The sequence below is a fragment of the Acanthochromis polyacanthus genome, chromosome 10 (genome assembly GCF_021347895.1).
Source record: "Acanthochromis polyacanthus isolate Apoly-LR-REF ecotype Palm Island chromosome 10, KAUST_Apoly_ChrSc, whole genome shotgun sequence".
Lineage (NCBI taxonomy): Eukaryota > Metazoa > Chordata > Actinopteri > Pomacentridae > Acanthochromis > Acanthochromis polyacanthus.
Window position 1 is genome coordinate 962,169 of NC_067122.1, and position 25,693 is coordinate 987,861.

The following is a 25,693-nucleotide window of genomic DNA, read 5'->3' on the forward strand; positions in this document are numbered from 1 at the left end:
ATGTTATAGACATATGTGTATATGTTATAGACATATGTGTACATGTTATAGACATATGTGTACATGTTATAGACATATGTGTATATGTTATAGACATATGTGTACATGTTATAGACATATGTGTACATGTTATAGACATATGTGTATATGTCAGACCAAAATTAATATCCGGATACCGCCGTAGCAAACGAATGTTCAGATATTCGGGATATTCGGGTCCAGCCCTAGTTTGTAGAACTGTGTTTTTATTTTGACATTAAAGAGTCTTTTTGGAAAATATTGTCAAAAAGATCAGAATTAAACTGACTGTGATTAAACATTGAAATGCAATAAAAGGAGAAACTTACAGCTATTATATTTATTGCAGCAGACTGTATTTTGTTGTTTTTATTGTTTTGTGGCAGCGTCTTGCTTCTTGTGGTGATATTTTTTGGTGTTGTGAAGGAAAGCTGCACATAAACAAAGTAAAACCCCTAAAAAGGACTGAGGTTTAATAAAACGCTGCTGACCTGGATGGAGGACGGCGTCATGCAGGAACAAACGGTCCGAAGCGTCTTCAGGCATTTCTCATGACACATTAAGTTACAAACTGAAAGGAAACAGAGGACAGAGGCGTCAACACTGAACACATGGAGCTTTGTAAAAATGGACAAATGATCATAAATAGTCTGTTTGGTGAATTCTAGATTTTTTAATTAAAGACTGTAAAAATAAAAGAATAAAAAATAGTCTGTATGGTAAATTTTTATATTTTTTATATTCTAATTAAAATCTATATAAATAAAATAAATAAATACAATTACATACTCTGTATGATAAATTTTATAAGAAAAATATGCATTAAGGGTTACAATAAAATAACCTGTTTGGTGAATTACATTACATTAAAAAATAAATCTAAACAGATAGAATTAAGTAGCCGATACTGTACAATTAGAAATGAAAAATGTAAAGAATTCAAAAATAAAATACCCTGTATGCTGATTTATTTATTTTTAATTAAAGCATGATGGTTTATTTTTCATGAGCCTGTAAAAATAAAAAATGCATAAAATTTTAAAATAAAATAGCCTGTATGTTAAAATTTCAAAATCAAAAGGCAGAAAATTTAAAAATTAAATAGCCTGTATCATGAATTTTATAAAATAAAAATGAAAAACTTTAATAAAATAAAATAGCCTGTATGGTGAATTTTATTCAGTAAAAAATACATAAATTTTTTAAATAAAACAGCCTGTTTGGTGAGTTCATTAAATTAAATTTTAAAATAAAATTTAAAATAAAAAGATAGAATTAAGTAGCCTGTGTAGTCATATTATAGAAATAAAAATGCATAAAATCCAAAAATAAAATAGCCCATATGGTAAATTCATTTATTTTATTTTAAAAAGTATAAAATATTAAACAAAAACATAAAACAGCTTGTATTGTTAATTTTACGTTCGGTTTTATTTCAAATCCAAATTTAGTTCGATCATTTGTTCCTGTGAACTGCAGTCTTGTATGAAAGAGACAATCCTTAACTTCTGAAAACAACAAAGCCATTATTAAGAGAACTAAACCATCAGAATCATGTAGTTTTATCTGAACTCATGAATCAGTCTGAGAGGAAAACGAGCAGCGACCAGAACTGATCTCCTGTAAATCTTCATGATCAAATTAATTCCATCTCTGAGGCTTAAGTGGCTCTGAGTGGAAACACTTTGACTTCCTCTCTGCCCTTTTTAAAGAAAGTCTTCATTCTGATGCAGACCAAAGCAGGAAGCTGCAGAGTTCTGATAAAACTCTCAGGGTTTTTTTGGCAGTAAACGTGCTCGCTGTTTGTGGAGCATTTCTGTATTTCTGTGGTTAAACCTTCAGTTTCACACTCAGACCTCATGAACATCAGAAACTGCAGCTCAGCGTCCGTCGGTTAAAAACGACAGCAGAGAAACAGCTTCAGCAGATCCAGGCTTCGGTTAGCCGGACTAACGAACTAAAACCTCAGAGACAGCAGCTTCACCACGGCAGTTATTCGTTATTTATGAACCAGGTCAGCCCATTCAGAACACAAAGTCATGTGACTCTTCTCAGGCACAAAATGGACCAATCAGGAGCCGCCTACTTCATCCAGAGGAACAAGTTGTTTTAAAGGAGGACTGAAGAATGTAAAAGTGTAGAATGGTAGAAAACTCTTCACGTTGTAATTTAATCTATGTATTTTCTCATTTTTCATTTCAACACGACGCTCAACGTTTAGTTCCGACGCTGTTTGATCCGTTTAGTCTGAAGGTAAAGCAAAGTGGAATCGATTGAAGATACCAAAGCACAGCTACCATCAGTGATCTACACGAGAAACCACAACAACAACAACTCCACCATAAAGAGGAAAAGTTCCCCACAAACTAACGTAAATATGGAGAAACGGTAAATTCTAAAATGTCCAGAGAGCCCGCTGCTTTCTGGGACGTAACTTCATTTCACTTCCTGTGACGTATGAGGAGCACGGCCGACGAACGTAAGCAAAGCCGTCTTCCTCGTACAGCGCCACGTATTCATCCACTCCGCTCCACAACAAGTTCCCGCTCTAAATCTGTTGTAACGTTGCAAACGCTGTACGTTGGAAATGACGGAACAAGACTTCCTTAATAACTTTATGGGAGATGGTGACATAAACAGGAAACGCCGAAGATGGAGGACCTGCTGTAGATGTACTTATCAATATTTTCATGAACAGTAAATAAGGTTTTGATATTTAAGCGCCTGAAATTATTGCTTCAAGTGACTCAATCATTTCAGTTGGTGCTGTGATGAACAGGCCACCTGGAGATGTCAACTTCACTGTGTTTGAAGTTCTACATTATTCAGAAACTCACCTAGAACCTCAACACAGTAAAGTTCTGTTATCTTCCCAGAAAGAGCAGAGGCTCTCTAGAGACAGTAGAACTTTACTGTGTTTGAAGTTCTACTTTATTTAGATACTTAGAACCTAAACACAGTGAAGTTCTAACATCTCCACAGAGCCTGTGAGTATGGTTAGAACTTCACTGTGTTTGACGCCTGAAACATCAGAAACCGTAAAGATTATAACATCTCCAGAGACCCCTGTGATCTTTCTGGAGATATTAGAACTTTCCAGTGTTTGAAGTTCTACATTATTCAGATATTTACTTTGAACTTTAAGTTCCGTCGATCTTTGACCCTCATACTGATGTTGGATAAACACGACTCAGGGCCACGAAGACGGACTACGAGCAGCTTAAATGCAGTAAATGTCGTTTTTTTGCGTGTTGTGAGGTTGGAAGATAAACGTGTGTTGTTGTTTTTTTACATCACAGATGAAGCCCGCCGATGACATCACAGCTTTGTGTTAATCCAAGTGACGGCTTAAAGAAGAAACATTACGTAATTTTTTACATGGAGCCTTTCAGAGAGGATGCTCACATCTCAGCCCTGCCGTCGCACAATCACTCACAGACACACACACACACACACACACACACAGACACACACACACACAGACACACACAGTCTTTCCTCCAGTGCTGAGGATTCCTGCCAGTCTCCTGTTGCCATGCCAACCGGGAGAAGTAAATCATGACTTGACTGGAGCTCCGATCTTATAACACACACACAGACACACACAGACACACACACACACACAGACACACACACACACACACACACAGACACACACACACACAGGAGGACGAGCAGTGTGTGTGTCTGTGTGATGGACGCTCTGTTCAGCTTCACCTGTTGAACTCGTGATGAAAAGATGCAACACATTCTGGATACGACAACACAATCTGAGTACAGCGACACAATCTGAGTACAGCGACACAATCTGAGTACAGCAACACAATCTGCAACCACGCAATGTGGAAACAACACACTTTAAATGCAACAACAGTGAGTAAAACAACACAACCATAGTATCACAGTCTGACTACAACAACACAATCTGAGTAAAAGAACACAATCTGTGTACAACAACACAATGTGGAAATGACACACAACACACTTTAATGAAATGACACAAAATTAGAACAACAACCAATCTGGACCCAAAAACACACTCGCTAAGTGCAGTTACACACTCTGAAACAACTACACACTCTACACAAACAACTGTAAAAAAACACACACTGAAAACAACAACACACTGTAAAAAAACAACACACACTGAAAACAACAACACACACTAAAACAACAACACACTCTGAAACAACTACACACTCTAACAACAACACACTGTAAAAAAAACAACACACACTGAAAACTACTACACACTCTGAAAACAACTACACACACTAAAAAAACACACACTAAAACAACAACACACTCTGAAAACTACTACACACTCTAACAACAACACACTGTAAAAAAACAACACACACTGAAAACTACTACACACTCTGAAAACAACTACACACACTAAAAAAACAACACACACTAAAACAACAACACACTCTGAAAACTACTACACACTCTAACAACAACACACTGTAAAAAAAACAACACACACTGAAAACTACTACACACTCTGAAAACAACTACACACACTAAAAAACAACACACTCTGAAACAACAACACACTCTGAAACAACACACTCTGAAAACAACAACACTGTAAAAAAACACACACTGAAAACAACTACACACACTAAAAACAACACACTCTGAAACAACAACACACAAAAAACACAAAGAAAACAAAAAAAAAAAAACTAAAACAAAAAAAAACACAACAACAACTCTGAAAACACTACACACACACTAAAACAACAACACACTCTGAAAACAACTACACACACTAAAACAACAACACACTCTGAAAACACTACACACACTAAAACAACAACACACTCTGAAAACAACTACACACACTAAACAACAACACACTCTGAAAACAACACACTAAAACACACAACACACTCTGAAAACAACAACACACTCTGAAAACAACTACACACTAAAACACACACACTGAAAACAACACACACTAAAACAACAACACACACTGAAAACAACAACACACTCTGAAAACAACACACACTCTGAAAACTACTACACACACTAAAACAACTACACACTCTAAAACAACTACACACTAAAACAACACACACTAAAACAACTACACACTCTAAAAACAACTACACACTAAAACAACACACACTAAAACAACTACACACTCAGCTCCACAGCAGCAGGTCGTCAGTTCGATTCCCTTCGGGAGCAGCGGTGCTTTAGTTCAAGCGTTTTTATAAATAAGTGATGAATAAAACACGTGTTTCTGTTGTGTGTTTGTGTTACCTTCACACAAGAAGCCGACGATTCCCCAGATGAAGTCGCTGCAGCTGTGGCAGAAGGTCGGCTTGGTCAGGGTGACTTCCTGAAGCAGTGTCCCGGAGCAGAGCTTCTTGGTACTTGGGCCGGAGCCCGGGGGACTGCTGCGCCCTCTTCTTCCCGGTCAGCGGGCTCGATGTCCGGCCGTCAGCGGCGTCAGGGTCCGCCCGTCGGGCCGGGCCGGAGTCAGCCATCTCCAACCCAACACGAAGTCTCACAACCCTGGGGGGTGAAGCTTGCTGAAGAGAAGCCTGGATTAAGAGAGTATTCCAAGCCCCAGCGGAGAGCATCCCAGCGGGCCGACGCAGCGCCGCACCGGCCACAGGGCGCTGTGCTCGGCGTGCGTCCTGGAGTTCCCCGGCTTCGCAGCTAATTATCCAAGTCCAGAAAATAACGACCGGGCCGTCGGGTTAGACTTGTGATCCAAACGAGATAGTTCAACGGCAAACGTGGCGTAGCTGTGCCCCGCTGGGAGCATCCCCCTGTGCAGCCAGCGGTGCTGCCCGGCGGAGGGGCGCCGAGGTCGGTGTAGCTCCCCGAGAATCCGCCTCTCAGCTAGCGAAACACAAAACTCCTGAATTATTCACCGAATATTACCACCTCGTTAAACACGCTGCTGGAGCTCCGACAAGGCGGTAATGTCGGATTTTTCGACGCCGTCTTCACACGGTCGAGATCAGAGTCCCTTCCGCCCGGAGACAGCGGTGCCACCCAGCGGCGGAGCGGAGGGCGCCGAGCCCGCCGGCTCCCGGAGCTCCCCGGGAGGAAGCGGTATGAATAGAATGAAAATATCGATCCTGCATGCGGAGTGTGTCCGCAGGCAGGAGGAAGTCTGAGCCGGGGATGGATGATGCTGTTTTCAAGCCACCAGTCAGTCAGTCAGCCCTGCAGCCCGAAGACAGCGGCTCCTGATCCGAGAGAAAGACGCTCAGAACCGGGTTGAGGAGCCGCCTGAGAGCCGCTGTCAGGTCCAAGAGGAGCTGGATCAACAAGTTGGAGGGGCGCCGCTTTCACTTCGGCTTCTTCTTCCTTTTCCGAGGGCTGATTTTCTTCCGCGTCCGAGTCCACAACACTGATTTACTCCTCCTCCATCTCCTCCTGGTTCCTTCCTTCCTTCCTTCCTTCCTTCCTTCCTTCCTTCCTTCCTTCCTCCCTTCCTTCCTTCCTTCCTTCCTAGTTTTTCCTAATTTTCCTCTAATTAATTCTTTCCTTCTTGGTTTCTTTCTTCACCTTCATCGGGTTTTCTCATAAAGAGCAGAAATATATTCGACATTGGAATTAAAATCTTAGTTACTTGATGATAAATAATAATAATAATAATAATAATAATATAATAATAATAATAATAAATGAACAACAGCATCTGTAAACAAATCAGAAACCCATTTATCTTTGTGGCACTTTATTCAGCTCATTCTGTATTGTTTTCATTTTATTTTATTAATTAGATTTTTATCCTGCTTCTTTTTATTTAACGTTTGGTATGTTTACATTTTTTTTATTTCAAACAATTCTGTTATTTTAAAATCATTTCCTACAAGGTGCTCAGATCTAAACTTTCTTTTCTTTTTTTAATTAAAAAAATGGAAAACAAAAGAAGTTTAATTATAACAGTAACTACAGTCGGTCGGCTCTGATTCGATTTTATTATTTATAATCAAATGTATTTTAAAAATGAACCTGATTTCCTGTTTAAAGTTCTGTTCATTATTAACATGGAAAAAAATAAAATTATAAACATTCACTCCATTTTACATTCAACCAGAACATTTTTCAAATTTTCAAAATTATGTTTAGTCAAAACCAAAAGATCCAATCAGGACTACTGACGGTTTATAAATTCTTAATCATAAATAAATAAAACGTCTCATTCTGTGGTGTTTTGTGCCTCATTTGATCATTTTGTGTCTTTTCTGCAATTTGTCTCTTTGTGCTCATTTCTGTCTCCTTTTTGTTGCTTCATGTCTAGTTTTTGTCATTTTGTGTCTCCTTTTTGTTGCTTCATGTCTAGTTCTTTGTCATTGTTGTGTCTCCTTTTTGTTTGTTTACATCCGTCTAGTTTTTGTCATTTTGTGCTCTTTTTTTGTTGGTTTCATGTCTAGTTTTTGTCATTTTGATTAGTCTCCTTTTTGTTGTTTCACTGGTCTAGTTTTTGTCACATTTTGTGTCTCCTTTTTGTTGTATTCATGCCAATGGTATTTGTCAATAAATGTCTTTGTTCTTACTCAATGATGTCCTCATCTTACCTGTCTGTCCATTTTCGTGTCTTATTAGTTGTTTTTAGCGTTTCTTGCTCAATTTAATCATTTTGTGTCTTCCTTTTGGTCGGGGTTTTTTGACATCTTTGGCAGATTTTGTCTCTTTGTGGTCCATGTTCATGTCTTTCTTCTGCTGCCTCGTGTGTCTATTTTTTTGGGCTTTTTGTTGTTTGTGTTGTTTTTGTCATTTCATGGCCAATTTTGTGTCTCATTTTGTTCTTTTGCGTCTTTGGCTCATTTAGCGTCTTGAGACCATTTTGTGTTGTTTTTTGTCACTTTATGCTCTGTTGTGTCATTTTGCCTCATGTTTTTGCTGCTTGTGTCTTTTCTGTCATTTTGTGCCTCATCTGTGTTGTTTTGTGTCATTTTGCGTCCTGTTTGTTGGTTTTCCTCTCAGTTTTCTCTGCATGAACGCTGTCTGCAGTTCAACCTGAAAACTCTCTGGAGTGATTTGATAAAATATTATAACTACAGGCTCAGATTTGGTTCATTTTTCATTCATGATGAAAACAAAGTCCTCTTTTGGCCGATAACGGGCGTCCTCTTGGAGATTAGTTGTTTATTAATGAGAACGTGCTGTTCCAAAACCTGGGCTTTGGGAATGTTACAGGAATCTTTAGAAATGTTCTTCCTGGTATCTTTATGGTATTTTCTCATTAAATAGTGAATTATTTGTCAGAATTCACAGAGAAAGTCTAAATGTTTGCTAGGTTAGCGTCCCACATGTTCTGTGGCTCAGCTAAAGCTAACTCTCTCCAACTTCTGGATCTCTGGAGCTGCTTGTTGTTCAAATATCTTCTAGAGGTGCTGAAGCTCAGAAAGTCTGAGATGTTTGTTCAGAATCAGCTCATTGTCAAGTCTGATCTGAACTGTCCTCTTTAGTTTGAACTTTCCCTAAACTTAGGAGTTAATGACAGAGCAGCACATCCAGACTCAGTCTCATTTATGTAGAGATTAAACTTCAGTGTCATTCATTGATGTTAAAGTGCAGTTTTTCACGTTTGTTGCTCATGCTCCCGACCAAACCAGTCCAGGTGGAAGACGATGTGAAGAGAAGCTCCAGAGGATGAAGATCACACATTTACGTTGGAAAATAAATGTCCTTTAATTAGACATTGTCATGTAAAAGTCTGGTGAGTATTAGAGCTAAAATACTGCAGTAACTGATGAGCATTAGAGGTAAAATCCTCATCTGTGACCAACAGGGAAAGATTCAGAGCTTTCAGGTTGAACTGCAGGCAGTGTTTCTACAGAGAGACTGAGAGGAAAACCAAAGCTACTGGATGAATAAATAAAGTCAGCTCGGCTCAGAGATCCATTCAGCGTGGAGAAACATCTTTCTACTGATGATGAGCAGAGAAACATGCAGATAGGTTTTAGGGTCCGAATGGTGAGAAGACCCTAGTGGAATGCTAGAGATTATTGTTAGCATTTTTGAGGGCCTAAACATGCATCGATTCACGTGAAAACTTCCACACACAGCAGGACCAGTGAAGAATTTGATGTTTTATGGGGTGTGCACAAGTGTGTCCCAAAATGGCTGCATAGCGCCCCCTACAAAATTTTAAAAAGTGGTGTTAGGCCAAATCGGAGGACATTTCATCTACAGCTACAAAATTTGGGAGGCATATGCAGCACATCAGGAAACACCAAAAAGTCAATCACAGCCATGCTCCAAACCCAACAGGAAGTGCAGCATCTTGTGTTAACTGTAAACAATCTGTGATGAACTCCTCCCAGAGGGAAAGTCTTAGAGACCTGAAATTTGGTATAAGTATATGCAGCAGAGCTTCCTGAGCAAAAGTTCTTAAAATGTCCCTCCATAGTCAAAGGGTGTGGCCACTGCGGCCTGTAGAAGTTTGACGCTTTGCCATGAAACATCAACTGCCGTGTAACTCTGCATGCTCCAATCTGCCTCAGACTTTGTGTTTAATCACAGTCTAATCCTGATCACATTTATAGGCCAATATACACTCTGTCGCAGCGCCGCCTGGTGGACATGTGAGGATTCACTGACCAGCAAGAGTGCGAGGACCGTCCAACGCTGCTTGCAGCTTTAATTATTATTGTTATATTTAAATATCTTTGTTATGTGGAGCATTTAGGTTTCGTCGTGTTGTTTTATTTCCTTTATTAGATTTAAGTTAAATGATAAAAAAACAGAACACGACAAAAAGCATCCTTCACTTCCTAGATGTTGTAAAAAACAGTTTAGAAAACAAACTTAGTGAAATTTTATTTCGTGAAGCCAAAAAGAAATTCTTTGAGTGTCTCTACATCACACCAGAGAAAAGACAAAACACATTTTACACGTCAAAAGCAGAGAAATTCCAACTCTGTACAACATGAATAAATCTCTGAGTCCTGGGGAATCCAGGGCAAAGTGCTGGTGCATGAGGACAAAGAGCTGTCCAACGCTGGAAACGGTATTTTTCGGCAATAGAAACTTCTCATCTCAGAGAAAGAACTCAAAAAAAACGGCAAAATTTTTCACATCTTTAAAAAAATATATTCCCAGCCTGACTGAAAGGCAGCGTATTTACAGTGACTTATGTTCTGTGATTCAGATTAAACAGAGAAACTCAGAGAAACCTGCATTAAATCCGTTAGCATCAGCTAGCATATTTGCATATAGCACAGAGCTGCTCCGTGTAGTGTAGCATAGTGTGTTCTGAAAGAAGGGATGCTACAGATCTGTGTCTTTCAATTAACTTAAAATGACTCATGTTACTGTTAGCAACTGAGCTAATTAGCTAACTGTTCCCATCCCTTTAGGAGGCCAGCATGCTAACATTAAGTGATGCTACAAATGTGTGTTCTTAAAATATCCATTGAACTCATGGTACAGTTAGCATCTCAGCTAGTTAGCATGCTAACTGGTACCAATATCACATCACTGAACAACTTAAGATGAGTGTATAAAAGCAGAGCTAACCCCAACATGACCACTACCTTATTAGCTAGCAGATCAGCTAACTTAGCATGATATTTAGCATGTTAGCATTAGTTAAATTTGAATGTAAATTTAGATGTCAATGTAATCAAACCGTGAGCTATTTTAACTAGCCAGCATGCTAGCATTTAGAACATAGATCTCTACTGCAGCATGAAACTTTTGCTACTTAACTTAGAGCTAGCATGCTAGCATTTAGGTGATGGTAAGTTACCATTACAACTAATGGTACAGTTAGCACCAGAGCTAATTAGCTCTGGTGCTAACTGGTACCCCAGTGATAGCACTGAATATCTTAAAATGATCATACAAAAGCCGAGTTAATTCTAACCCAAGTGGCTAACTGGTAATCATGCGAACACGCCAGCCAGCAAACTATTTTAGCAAGCTAGTTAGCAGTCAGCTTAGCTTGGATGTCAACTTAATCATCCTGTGAATGTGTCCGTTAGAGCTCAGTTTCTGTCTGAGCTAGTTAACAAGCTAACTGGTAGCCATCTTACATCACAGGATAACTTAAGACAATGTATAAAACACAACAAGAGGTTAGCTTAACCATTAGCCACAATTACTTCCTTAGGAGTCAGTTTTGTTAAGTCACACTAAATTTTCAGCTCCGTCAGCAGCCCTGCAAGGATTTAATGCTAATTACACTAATCAAAACACAACTGTTTGAAAGAATTTTTAAAACACAGTAATTACACTCTGAACTAATCCAGCAAATCCAAACACTGTCATGATGTTTCAGTCTCTTTAGCTGAGATGCTAGCATAAAACAGTTGTTGTGGAGGGAAAACGTGTTGATCAGAGGCTCATAGAACACTTTCAGAACGACTCAGTAAACTTCTGTTAGCTCATCGGCTAAAGTAGCGCGCTAACGAGACCGGCTAACGCAACTTTACAGACTGAGTACTCTGGCGCCACAATGATCTGTTTTCACAAAAAGCTGTGAGGAAACAGACAGCTTTCTGGAAAACGCTTTAGAAATCAACATGGAAGAGCACATCTGTCCAGTCTGAAGACATCTGTCCAGTCTGAAAACATCTGTCCAGTCTGAAGACATCTGTCCAGTCTGAAAACATCTGTCCAGTCTAAAGAGATCTGTTCAGTGTGAAGACATCTGTCCAGTCTGAAGACATCTGTCCAGTCTGAAAACATCTGTCCAGTCTGAAGACATCTGTCCAGTCTGAAAACATCTGTCCAGTCTAAAGAGATCTGTTCAGTGTGACCAGCCAGCTGTAAAAGGTCAGAGCTACCAGTGAAACCAGAAGAATCTGTTAATAAGACCAGAGGCGATGCGTTAACGCAGGTGTAACTCAGGTATTCAGTCTCGTTTCCGTCCCCGGAGCCGGTAAACTTGGTGGTTTTGGCTCGGTAAACCCGGTGAACGGTTTCCATCATCTGGGTGCGATCTCCTGCATCATGGCCGGCAGCTGGATGGTCGGACACGAGTCCCTGTGCCTCAGTTTGAACATCAGCTGCTCTTTTTCCTGAGAAAGCTTCTGGTTGACCGCCGCCTGCCTCTCCAACGTCCCCTTCAGGTCCTGCTGCTCCTTCGACAGCTGCCTGAAAAACAGAAGAGAAGATGGACGGTGTGAGGAGAGGCGTTGTGTCCAGCAGGTGGCAGCAGAGACAGCAGGTGAAGACGTACTGAACGAGAGTCTGGCAGTTTTCTATCCGGACCATCAGGTCCTCGTTCTGCTGCAGAGTGACAATGATCTGGTCCTCCAAAGACAAGTTCTTCTCCACCTGAGGGTTCAGAAGAAGAACAAGACGAAGAAATGATTCTGAGTGAAGAACTTTGAGCTCTGAGGTCAAAACAAGGACACATAAATAACGTCTCTGAAAGATAAATAGTCTGTCCACCAGATTGAACCTGCTGCTATTTTAACACAATAAAAGCTTCAACAGCCAAACCTGCTAAAGAAACACTGAATGATTTACTGGTACGTTCATTCATCTATGGAGTACTGACCAGAGTCTGACACAACGAGGATCACAGAGACACACAATAACCACAAAGACACACAAAATAACCACGAAAAGACAAAAAAAACATTAGCAGGCAGAAAAGAAGCACAAAGAGACACAAAACAAACACAAAAAGACAAAACAGAACCACAGACATGCAAAAAAACATAAAAAGACACAAAAGAACTACAGAGATAGACAGCAACCACAAAGACACGCAAAATCACCACAAACAAACAGAAAACAATCATTTATAGGGAGAAAAGAACCACAATAAGACATAAAACAACCACAAAAAGACAAAAAATAACTACAAAGAGACACAAAACGACCACACAGAGCCACTAAACAACAAAGAAATACAAAAATAACACAAATCGATGTAAACCTGCTCTAATGACACACAAAACAATGAGAAAGAAACACAAAACCTCCGTGCAGAATTACAAAACAGCTCCAGAAAGTTTCAGAAAGAGGGATAAAAAGATGCAGGAAAACGTGGTAAAAGGCTCCAAGAAGAAAGAAAGACAGTAAAAGTCCTGATGAACGTGGAACCCACCAGCTGGTCCATCTGCTGCAGCTTCCTGTTCTGCTCCTGCACGCGCTCAGTCTTCATCTCGATAACGAACACCAGCGACTCCTGCTCAGACTCCCAGAATGCACCGGGGCTGCCGTGGGCCTGCGGAGGACAGGCGGTTGGTGTGGATCTAACCGGAGCAGAAACCTGATCAGTAACGGATGGATGCTCACCTGGATGTTCCTCTGCAGGTCCTTTTTAAAGCTCGATTCTTCAGCTCTCCTCTTCAGCTCGTTGAAAACCTGCAGTTCTGCCTTTAGCGTCGCAACTTCAGCCTGCAGGTAGAGCACAAACACATTCATCTGCTCTGCTCCTTCTGTCCTGTAGGTGGCATCAGAGAGCTCCAAGACGCATTTTAACAGCCAGAAAAATAACTACTGAAGGCTTCACCTCATAGGAAACACACTTTAAATAGGTCAACAATAATACAGTGAATTAAGCTGCATAAAATAAAACACAACATAAAACGCCCACAAAATTACTCACAACATGTCCAAAATTACTCAGAATGGTCAAAAATAACTAAAGCATGTCCAAAATGATTAAACAAAACGTCCAGAATGACTGAAAATGAGACCAAAGGTTGAAAATTGTTAAAAAAATACAAAGAAAAATGACACAAACTTCCTAAAAATCATTTAAAAAAGTTCAAAATGACACAAAATGGTCAAAAATGACTAAAGCTGTTCAAAACGAAGCAATGTCAACCAGAGACACACAACGACCACAAAGAGACACACAACGACCACAGAGAGACACACAACGACCACAGAGACACACAACAACCACAGAGACACACAACGACCACAGAGAGACACACAACGACCACAGAGACACACAACGACCACAGAGACACACAACAACCACAGAGACACACAACGACCACAGAGAGACACACAACAACCACAGAGAGACACACAACAACCACAAAGAGACACACAACAACCACAGAGAGACACACAACGACCACAGAGACACACAACAACCACAGAGACACACAACAACCACAGAGACACACAACGACCACAGAGAGACACACAACGACCACAGAGAGACACACAACGACCAGAGAGACACACAACGACCACAAAGAGACACACAACGACCACAGAGAGACACACAACGACCACAGAGAGACACACAACAACCACAGAGAGACACACAACGACCACAGAGAGACACACAACGACCACAGAGAGACACACAACGACCACAGAGACACACAACAACCACAGAGACACACAACAACCACAGAGACACACAACGACCACAGAGAGACACACAACGACCACAGAGAGACACACAACGACCAGAGAGACACACAACGACCACAAAGAGACACACAACGACCACAGAGAGACACACAACGACCACAGAGAGACACACAACGACCACAGAGAGACACACAACGACCACAGAGAGACACACAACGACCACAGAGACACACAACAACCACAGAGACACACAACAACCACAGAGACACACAACGACCACAGAGAGACACACAACGACCACAGAGAGACACACAACGACCAGAGAGACACACAACGACCACAAAGAGACACACAACGACCACAGAGAGACACACAACGACCACAGAGAGACACACAACAACCACAGAGAGACACACAACGACCACAGAGAGACACACAACAACCACAGAGACACACAACGACCACAGAGAGACACACAACAACCACAGAGAGACACACAACAACCACAAAGAGACACACAACGACCACAAAGAGACACACAACGACCACAGAGAGACACACAACGACCACAGAGACACACAACAACCACAGAGACACACAACGACCAGAGAGACACACAACGACCACAAAGAGACACACAACAACCACAGAGACACACAACGACCACAGAGAGACACACAACAACCACAGAGACACACAACGACCACAGAGAGACACACAACAACCACAGAGAGACACACAACAACCACAAAGAGACACACAACGACCACAAAGAGACACACAACGACCACAGAGAGACACACAACGACCACAGAGACACACAACAACCACAGAGACACACAACGACCAGAGAGACACACAACGACCACAAAGAGACACACAACGACCACAGAGAGACACACAACGACCACAGAGAGACACACAACAACCACAGAGAGACACACAACGACCACAGAGAGACACACAACAACCACAGAGACACACAACGACCACAAAGAGACACACAACAACCACAGAGAGACACACAACGACCACAGAGAGACACACAACGACCACAGAGACACACAACAACCACAGAGACACACAACGACCAGAGAGACACACAACGACCACAAAGAGACACACAACGACCACAGAGAGACACACAACGACCACAGAGAGACACACAACAACCACAGAGAGACACACAACGACCACAGAGAGACACACAACAACCACAGAGACACACAACGACCACAAAGAGACACACAACAACCACAGAGAGACACACAACAACCACAGAGACACACAACGACCAGAGAGACACACAACGACCACAAAGAGACACACAACGACCACAGAGAGACACACAACGACCACAGAGAGACACACAACAACCACAGAGAGACACACAACAACCACAGAGACACACAACGACCACAGAGAGACACACAACAACCACAGAGACACACAACGACCACAGAGAGACACACAACAACCACAGAGAGACACACAACAACCACAAAGAGACACACAACGACCACAAAGAGACACACAACGACCACAAAGAGACACACAACGACCACAAAGAGACACACAACGACCACAAAGAGACACACAACAACCACAAAGAGACACACAACGACCACAGAGAGACACACAACGACCACAGAGAGACACACAACGACCAGAGACACACAACGACCACAGAGAGACACACAACGACCACAGAGAGACACACAACGACCACAGAGAGACACACAACGACCACAGAGACACACAACAACCACAGAGACACACAACAACCACAGAGACACACAACGACCACAGAGAGACACACAACGACCACAGAGAGACACACAACGACCAGAGAGACACACAACGACCACAAAGAGACACACAACGACCACAGAGAGACACACAACGACCACAGAGAGACACACAACAACCACAGAGAGACACACAACGACCACAGAGAGACACACAACAACCACAGAGACACACAACGACCACAGAGAGACACACAACAACCACAGAGAGACACACAACAACCACAAAGAGACACACAACGACCACAAAGAGACACACAACGACCACAGAGAGACACACAACGACCACAGAGACACACAACAACCACAGAGACACACAACGACCAGAGAGACACACAACGACCACAAAGAGACACACAACAACCACAGAGACACACAACGACCACAGAGAGACACACAACAACCACAGAGACACACAACGACCACAGAGAGACACACAACAACCACAGAGAGACACACAACAACCACAAAGAGACACACAACGACCACAAAGAGACACACAACGACCACAGAGAGACACACAACGACCACAGAGACACACAACAACCACAGAGACACACAACGACCAGAGAGACACACAACGACCACAAAGAGACACACAACGACCACAGAGAGACACACAACGACCACAGAGACACACAACAACCACAGAGACACACAACGACCACAAAGAGACACACAACAACCACAGAGAGACACACAACGACCACAGAGAGACACACAACGACCACAGAGACACACAACAACCACAGAGACACACAACGACCAGAGAGACACACAACGACCACAAAGAGACACACAACGACCACAGAGAGACACACAACGACCACAGAGAGACACACAACAACCACAGAGAGACACACAACGACCACAGAGAGACACACAACAACCACAGAGACACACAACGACCACAAAGAGACACACAACAACCACAGAGAGACACACAACAACCACAGAGACACACAACGACCAGAGAGACACACAACGACCACAAAGAGACACACAACGACCACAGAGAGACACACAACGACCACAGAGACACACAACGACCACAGAGAGACACACAACAACCACAGAGAGACACACAACAACCACAAAGAGACACACAACGACCACAAAGAGACACACAACAACCACAGAGACACACAACGACCACAGAGACACACAACAACCACAGAGACACACAACGACCACAGAGAGACACACAACAACCACAGAGAGACACACAACAACCACAAAGAGACACACAACGACCACAAAGAGACACACAACGACCACAAAGAGACACACAACGACCACAGAGAGACACACAACAACCACAGAGACACACAACGACCACAGAGAGACACACAACAACCACAGAGACACACAACGACCACAGAGAGACACACAACAACCACAGAGAGACACACAACAACCACAAAGAGACACACAACGACCACAAAGAGACACACAACGACCACAAAGAGACACACAACAACCACAGAGAGACACACAACAACCACAGAGACACACAACGACCACAGAGAGACACACAACAACCACAGAGACACACAACGACCACAGAGAGACACACAACAACCACAGAGAGACACACAACAACCACAAAGAGACACACAACGACCACAAAGAGACACACAACGACCACAAAGAGACACACAACGACCACAAAGAGACACACAACGACCACAAAGAGACACACAACAACCACAAAGAGACACACAACGACCACAAAGAGACACACAACGACCACAGAGAGACACACAACAACCACAGAGACACACAACGACCACAAATACTGTAATTAAATGCAAGGAGCCACTAAACGACAAAGAAATACAAAAACAACACAAACTGATGAAAAGTTGCTCTTCAGACACACAAACAACAAATATTCCTTTGAGCTCCATGTCATCATTTGCTGTTCAGGTTAACCAGAAACAGCAGATTGATGTGATGAGAAGAATGAATGTCTGGTTTTCATGTCCACAGCTTCACCATCAGACAGACAGAATAATCCTCATCTTCACCTGCAGCAGGGTTTCAGCCGCATGGAACTTCTCCGTCAGCTCGGCTTTCTCCTCTTCTGCTTTCATCTGCAGCTCTGTAGGGGAATAACACCAGTTCTAGTTTAAAACAGACCCACTGATCCACACACACACACGAGATGACCAGACACACAACTATTAAAAACGAACAGAAGTGGATGAAAAACAACGATACGGCGACACAGAGCCTCACAGACTGACGAAACAGGAACACAAACCAGCAAAATCAACACAAATACACACAAAATGACCTAAAACCGCTGTAAAGAAACACAAAATCAACACAAATACACACACAACAATGAGAAAAATGTGAAAACATGGAAAAATGCTGCAAAAAGCTCTGAAAACGAGACACAAAACAACCGTAGAGACAGAAAACTAACCACAAAGACACACAAAACGCACTGAAAGAGATGAAAAACAACAATATGGTGGCACAGCACAAATAAAATCAACACACACATGCCAAGATTTATATGTATTTACTTCATTTGAGCAATTTACATTAGCCAGTTTAAAGATTTATAACATTTAAATACATATCAGGCTCAAAAAAAAGGAGTAGGCAGAAGCTGAGAGACACAGAATGATGGAGTCACATAACCCCGTCAACAAAGACACAAAAAGAGAGGAAACGAGCTAAAATAAACAGAAAAAACCTGCAAAAAGACACTGAATGACACTAAAACACAACTAAAAGATGAAACACAGCAGAGTGTCGCTGCTCTGTTCAACTTTTAACAGTCTGACAAAAAAATGACACAAAATGGTTGAAAACACCTAAAACTGTCCAAAATGACCGAACAAATGTCCAGAATGAGTCAAAGCACGTCTAAAATTATTTTAAAAATGTTCACAATAAATAAAAAATGGTGAAAAATGACAAACTGGTTCAAAATCATTAAAAAGAGAAAGTTCAAAATGACTAAAGTGGCTCAAAACTGGTCTAAAATCATACAAATGGTCCAAGATAACCACAAAAAAAACGTCAAAAATGGGTGAAAATTTGTCCAAAATGACTCAAAATGTGTAGAAAAATATTGAAAAATGTTCAAAAGTAATTAGAATTTGTGCAGAATGACAAACTGGTTAAAATCATTCAAAGTTCAAAATGAGAAACACACTGTCCAAACTTTAAAGGCTCTGAAACAAACACCAAGGATCTTCTAGAACGTTCTTACCTTCCACGCGTCTCTCGTGCTCCTCGCTGGCAGATTTACTTCTGTGTTCGTGCAGAACGTTCAGATCAGCCGTCGTCTCCGTTCTCACCTGAACACAAAGTTTAGATTTTAAAAACCTGACGAGTTTCTGCAGCTGAACGGCGTCACGGCGAGGAACGCTAAAAACCGGCAGAAATCAGACGTGAACAGTCTGCTGCTGATCACACGTTCCAGCTGACGGAGGGTTGGAAGGTTTCCAGGAATCATCCAGATAAGAACCAATCAAATCTGACAAAAGTTCTAGAACATCTGGTTCTTCATCTGCAGTACCTTCATCAGTGGTCAGAGTTCTACCTTCAGTCCACAGAGGAGGCTCCACATTTAACACCTTTAATGGACTTTTCCAGAACTTCATCAGTCCAGCAGACAGAACCATGACATGTAGGAGGAAACATCTGAGTTCTGGTAAAAACTGACAGTAAAACAAAAAACAGCCAAAATGATCACAGAAAGGACTAAAACCTCTGAAACGTCTCCAAAATGAACCAAAATTGCCAGAAATGTCCAAATGTGTGTAAAACGATGCTTTCATTGTCTCTAATAGTTGTGACCAACATGAGCCTTAAAGTTGACCCAGAACGAGCTTTTTAGAGTTTTCTCTGTGAACGATCAGAAACAGAAGCACATCCAATGAACCAGTGATTGTCTGTAGGATTTAAACCGCTCAGGCTGTGAAACATCCCATAATACTGGCATTCACAGTTGTTTATATGCGTGCTATGAAGGCAGAACCTTCAGCAGGTCTTCTGTTGCTGCCGTAGATGCAGACCCAGCTGGTTCTGAGCAGGTCTAACGTTACTGTAGATGAATGACTCTCATGGGTCCATAAATCCTCCTCACCTTGTCCAGGATGCTCAGAAGGAGGGCACACACTTCCTCATGGGCGTGGTCCTTCAGTAGCTCCGCCCTCTCTGGGTTCCCATTGGCCTCTTTTAAAATCCTCAGCTGCCACTCAAAGCGCTCCAGCTGCTTCTCCAGACTGACGTCCGGCTCGGCCGTCGCACCTTTACCTGCCGACACGTGAAACATGTTCAAACTAAATGACCCAAACTGGTTCACGATCATTAAAAAATAAAGCTCAAAATGGGTGAAAGTTTGTCCAAAATGACAGAAACAAACATCAGAAATGATTGAAAATCTTTTCGAAATGAAAAAAAAGTCAAATAAAAAGTCTTGAGTTGTATGAAATAGTTCAAGGAAGCACAAAAAGTTTGTCCTTTCAGGTAAACTCTGAGTATTTCTGAAGAACCACAAAGTACAAATCATTTTGGAGAAACTGAGTCAGTCTGGACGCATTTTATCTGATTTTAGACCAGATTCAAGTCATTCTGGACAAATGTGAACAATCTGAGCCATTTAGGACCAGTTCTGAAAAAAATCATCAAAGAAATGTGTATTTTTCTTGATTTCTGTCGTTCTAAGTGCTGCACAGAAGACATTTCTTCATGGTTGTTGTGGTTCCATAGAAGCGCAGAACTTTAAAAATGAACCAAAGTGAAGATTAAACATGAGGCCTGTGAACGATAACGGAGATTCAGGACCTGTTTCTGACTGTCAGTTACATCACAAACATGTCGACACTCGATCAGAAACGCTTCATTCAGTTTGATGATTTCAACACGTCAGCAGATAAAAACACGAGTCTGATCAATAAAACCATGGATCAGAAAACTCTGTTTAAAAAACAGGAACTAATTTGGCTTCTAAGGTTTACTCATTTTTTTCTACTAATCTGGAAACAGGTCTGAAGATGAACTGATAACCAAAGAAAGAGCAGCTTCTGGTTTCTTCTGCTGATGTTTGGCATCAAAACGTTCTGCAGGAGACGAACAAAAGACGGAACGAAGCGATTCTGCCACCATCTGCTGCTCTGAGTGATAAGTTCAGGGTTTAAAGTGCACGTGAACCAAAAGCACCAGTTTGATCCATCGAGACCTGAAACTCGTAACAATAAAGTGTAAAAAGGTCTGAGCTGTTCCTGTAAATAAAAAGAAGGAAACGTGTAATTTTCCCCTGCGGTGATTCAGAGGGAGGACTTCAGCAGGAATCTGCTGTTTAACTGAACAAACGGCTCATAAACGGGAGGAAACGAGAGCTAACCAGCTGTGACTCACAGCAGACGCTTCACTCAGCCTCACATCTGCTCAGACCTTCAACTACCGTCATTTTCACCTCAATTCACAGAAATGTGAGCAAGCTGACACAAACTGGCTCAAAACCATGAAAAAAAAGTTAAAAATGACAAAAGAAAATGTCCAAAATGTCCCCAAACTGTTCCAAAACAACAACACAAACCGGTCCAAAACAACAACACAAACCGTTCCAAAACAACAACACAAACCGGTCCAAAACAACAACACAAACCGTTCCAAAACAACAACACAAACCGGTCCAAAACAACAACACAAACCGGTCCAAAATAACAACACAAACCGGTCCAAAATAACAACACAAACCGGTCCAAAACAACAACACAAACCGGTCCAAAACAACAACACAAACTGTTCCAAAACAACAACACAAACCGGTTCAAAACAACAACACAAACCGGTCCAAAACAACAACACAAACCGGTCCAAAACAACAACACAAACCGGTCCAAAACAACAACACAAACCGGTCCAAAACAACAACACAAACTGTTCCAAAACAACAACACAAACCGGTCCAAAACAACAACACAAACCGGTCCAAAACAACAACACAAACCGGTCCAAAACAACAACACAAACCGGTCCAAAACAACAACACAAACCGGTCCAAAACAACACAAACCGGTCCAAAACAACACAAACCGGTCCAAAACAACACAAACCGGTCCAAAACAACAACACAAACCGGTCCAAAACAACACAAACCGGTCCAAAACAACAACACAAACCGGTCCAAAACAACACAAACCGTTCCAAAACAACACAAACCGTTCCAAAACAACAACACAAACCGGTCCAAAATAACAACACAAATCGGTCCAAAACAACAACACAAACCGGTCCAAAACAACACAAACCGTTCCAAAACAACAACACAAACCGGTCCAAAACAACAACACAAACCGGTCCAAAACAACAACACAAACCGGTCCAAAACAACACAAACCGTTCCAAAACAACAACACAAACCGGTCCAAAACAACAACACAAACCGGTCCAAAACAACAACACAAACCGTTCCAAAACAACACAAACCGTTCCAAAACAACAACACAAACCGGTCCAAAACAACAACACAAACCGGTCCAAAACAACAACACAAACCGGTCCAAAACAACAACACAAACCGTTCCAAAACAACAACACAAACCGGTCCAAAACAACAACACAAACCGGTCCAAAACAACAACACAAACCGGTCCAAAACAACACAAACCGGTCCAAAACAACAACACAAACTGGTCCAAAACAACACAAACCGGTCCAAAACAACAACACAAACCGTTCCAAAACAACACAAACCGTTCCAAAACAACAACACAAACCGTTCCAAAACAACAACACAAACCGGTCCAAAACAACAACACAAACCGGTCCAAAACAACACAAACCGTTCCAAAACAACACAAACCGTTCCAAAACAACAACACAAACCGTTCCAAAACAACAACACAAACCGGTCCAAAACAACAACACAAACCGGTCCAAAACAACACAAACCGGTCCAAAACAACACAAACCGGTCCAAAACAACAACACAAACCGGTCCAAAACAACAACACAAACCGGTCCAAAACAACAACACAAACCGTTCCAAAACAACAACACAAACCGGTCCAAAACAACACAAACCGGTCCAAACAACAACACAAACCGGTCCAAAACAACACAAACCGGTCCAAAACAACAACACAAACCGGTCCAAAACAACAACACAAACCGGTCCAAAACAACAACACAAACCGTTCCAAAACAACACAAACCGTTCCAAAACAACAACACAAACCGTTCCAAAACAACAACACAAACCGGTCCAAAACAACAACACAAACCGGTCCAAAACAACAACACAAACTGGTCCAAAACAACACAAAACCGGTCCAAAACAACAACACAAACCGTTCCAAAACAACACAAACCGTTCCAAAACAACAACACAAACCGTTCCAAATAACAACACAAACCGTTCCAAAACAACAACACAAACCGGTCCAAAACAACAACACAAACCGGTCCAAAACAACACAAACCGGTCCAAAACAACAACACAAACCGGTCCAAAACAACACAAACCGTTCCAAAACAACACAAACCGTTCCAAAACAACAACACAAACCGGTCCAAAACAACAACACAAACCGGTCCAAAACAACAACACAAACCGGTCCAAAACAACACAAACCGGTCCAAAACAACAACACAAACCGGTCCAAAACAACAACACAAACCGGTCCAAAACAACAACACAAACCGTTCCAAAACAACAACACAAACCGGTCCAAAACAACACAAACCGGTCCAAAACAACAACACAAACCGGTCCAAAACAACAACACAAACCGGTCCAAAACAACAACACAAACCGGTCCAAAACAACAACACAAACCGTTCCAAAACAACACAAACCGTTCCAAAACAACAACACAAACCGTTCCAAAACAACAACACAAACCGGTCCAAAACAACAACACAAACCGGTCCAAAACAACAACACAAACCGGTCCAAAACAACAACACAAACCGGTCCAAAACAACAACACAAACCGGTCCAAAAACAACAACACAAACCGTTCCAAAACAACAACACAAACCGGTCCAAAACAACAACACAAACCGGTCCAAAACAACAACACAAACCGGTCCAAAACAACACAAACCGGTCCAAAACAACAACACAAACCGGTCCAAAACAACAACACAAACCGGTCCAAAACAACACAAACCGGTCCAAAACAACAACACAAACCGGTCCAAAACAACAACACAAACCGGTCCAAAACAACACAAACCGGTCCAAAACAACAACACAAACCGGTCCAAAACAACAACACAAACCGGTCCAAAACAACACAAACCGGTCCAAAACAACAACACAAACCGGTCCAAAACAACAACACAAACCGGTCCAAAAACAACACAAACCGGTCCAAAACACAACACAAACCGGTCCAAAACAACAACACAAACCGGTCCAAAACAACAACACAAACCGGTCCAAAACAACAACACAAACCGGTCCAAAACAACAACACAAACCGGTCCAAAACAACAACACAAACCGGTCCAAAACAACAACACAAACCGGTCCAAAACAACACAAACCGGTCCAAACAACAACACAAACCGGTCCAAAACAACACAAACCGGTCCCAAAACAACAACACAAACCGGTCCAAAACAACAACACAAACCGGTCCAAAACAACAACACAAACTGGTCCAAAACAACAACACAAACCGGTCCAAAACAACAACACAAACTGGTCCAAAACAACACAAAACCGGTCCAAAACAACAACACAAACCGGTCCAAAACAACAACACAAACTGTTCCAAAACAACACAAAACCGGTCCAAAACAACAACACAAACCGGTCCAAAACAACAACACAAACCGGTCCAAAACAACAACACAAACCGGTCCAAAACAACACAAACCGGTCCAAAACAACAACACAAACCGGTCCAAAACAACAACACAAACCGGTCCAAAACAACAACACAAACCGGTCCAAAACAACACAAACTGTTCCAAAACAACACAAACTGTTCCAAAACAACAACACAAACCGGTCCAAAACAACACAAACTGTTCCAAAACAACACAAACCGGTCCAAAACAACACAAACTGTTCCAAAACAACACAAACCGGTCCAAAACAACACAAACTGGTCCAAAACAACACAAACTGTTCCAAAACAACACAAACTGGTCCAAAACAACACAAACCGTTCCAAAACAACAACACAAACCGTTCCAAAACAACAACACAAACCGGTCCAAAACAACAACACAAACTGGTCCAAAACAACACAAACCGGTCCAAAACAACACAAACTGTTCCAAAACAACACAAACTGTTCCAAAACAACACAAACTGTTCCAAAACAACAACACAAACTGGTCCAAAACAACACAAACTGTTCCAAAACAACAACACAAACTGTTCCAAAACAACACAAACCGTTCCAAAACAACAACACAAACTGGTCCAAAACAACACAAACCGTTCCAAAACAACACAAACTGTTCCAAAACAACACAAACTGTTCCAAAACAACAACACAAACTGGTCCAAAACACTGAAAATAAATGTCAAAACTATTATGAAGCCAAAATTACATAAAGTCGTCCAAAAACGAATAATGTCCAGAATAAATTAA

At 41.7% G+C, this 25,693-nt stretch overlaps 2 protein-coding genes across 2 annotated transcripts in view; both read right to left on the reverse strand.

Annotated features, from left to right (window-relative positions):
* LOC110963495 (diacylglycerol kinase theta) overlaps nucleotides 1-5,594 on the reverse strand; it is a 37,852-nt gene extending 32,258 nt beyond the window's left edge. Inside the window, 4 exon segments of the mRNA XM_022211881.2 lie at nucleotides 510-589; nucleotides 5,296-5,370; nucleotides 5,373-5,400; nucleotides 5,403-5,594. Coding sequence (XP_022067573.2) covers nucleotides 510-589; nucleotides 5,296-5,370; nucleotides 5,373-5,400; nucleotides 5,403-5,522 — 303 coding nt within the window. The 5' untranslated portion in view covers nucleotides 5,523-5,594.
* A 4,211-nt stretch (nucleotides 5,595-9,805) lies between these two features.
* The window catches only part of ccdc69 (coiled-coil domain containing 69), a 32,115-nt gene continuing 16,227 nt past the window's right edge, over nucleotides 9,806-25,693 (reverse strand). Inside the window, exons 3-9 of the mRNA XM_022211883.2 lie at nucleotides 20,218-20,387; nucleotides 19,339-19,426; nucleotides 18,137-18,210; nucleotides 13,258-13,359; nucleotides 13,067-13,186; nucleotides 12,188-12,285; nucleotides 9,806-12,102 (exon numbers count right to left, since the gene is read on the reverse strand). Of these exons, the coding sequence (XP_022067575.2) occupies nucleotides 11,934-12,102; nucleotides 12,188-12,285; nucleotides 13,067-13,186; nucleotides 13,258-13,359; nucleotides 18,137-18,210; nucleotides 19,339-19,426; nucleotides 20,218-20,387 (821 nt within the window). The 3' untranslated portion in view covers nucleotides 9,806-11,933. The remainder of the gene's footprint in view (nucleotides 12,103-12,187; nucleotides 12,286-13,066; nucleotides 13,187-13,257; nucleotides 13,360-18,136; nucleotides 18,211-19,338; nucleotides 19,427-20,217; nucleotides 20,388-25,693) is intronic.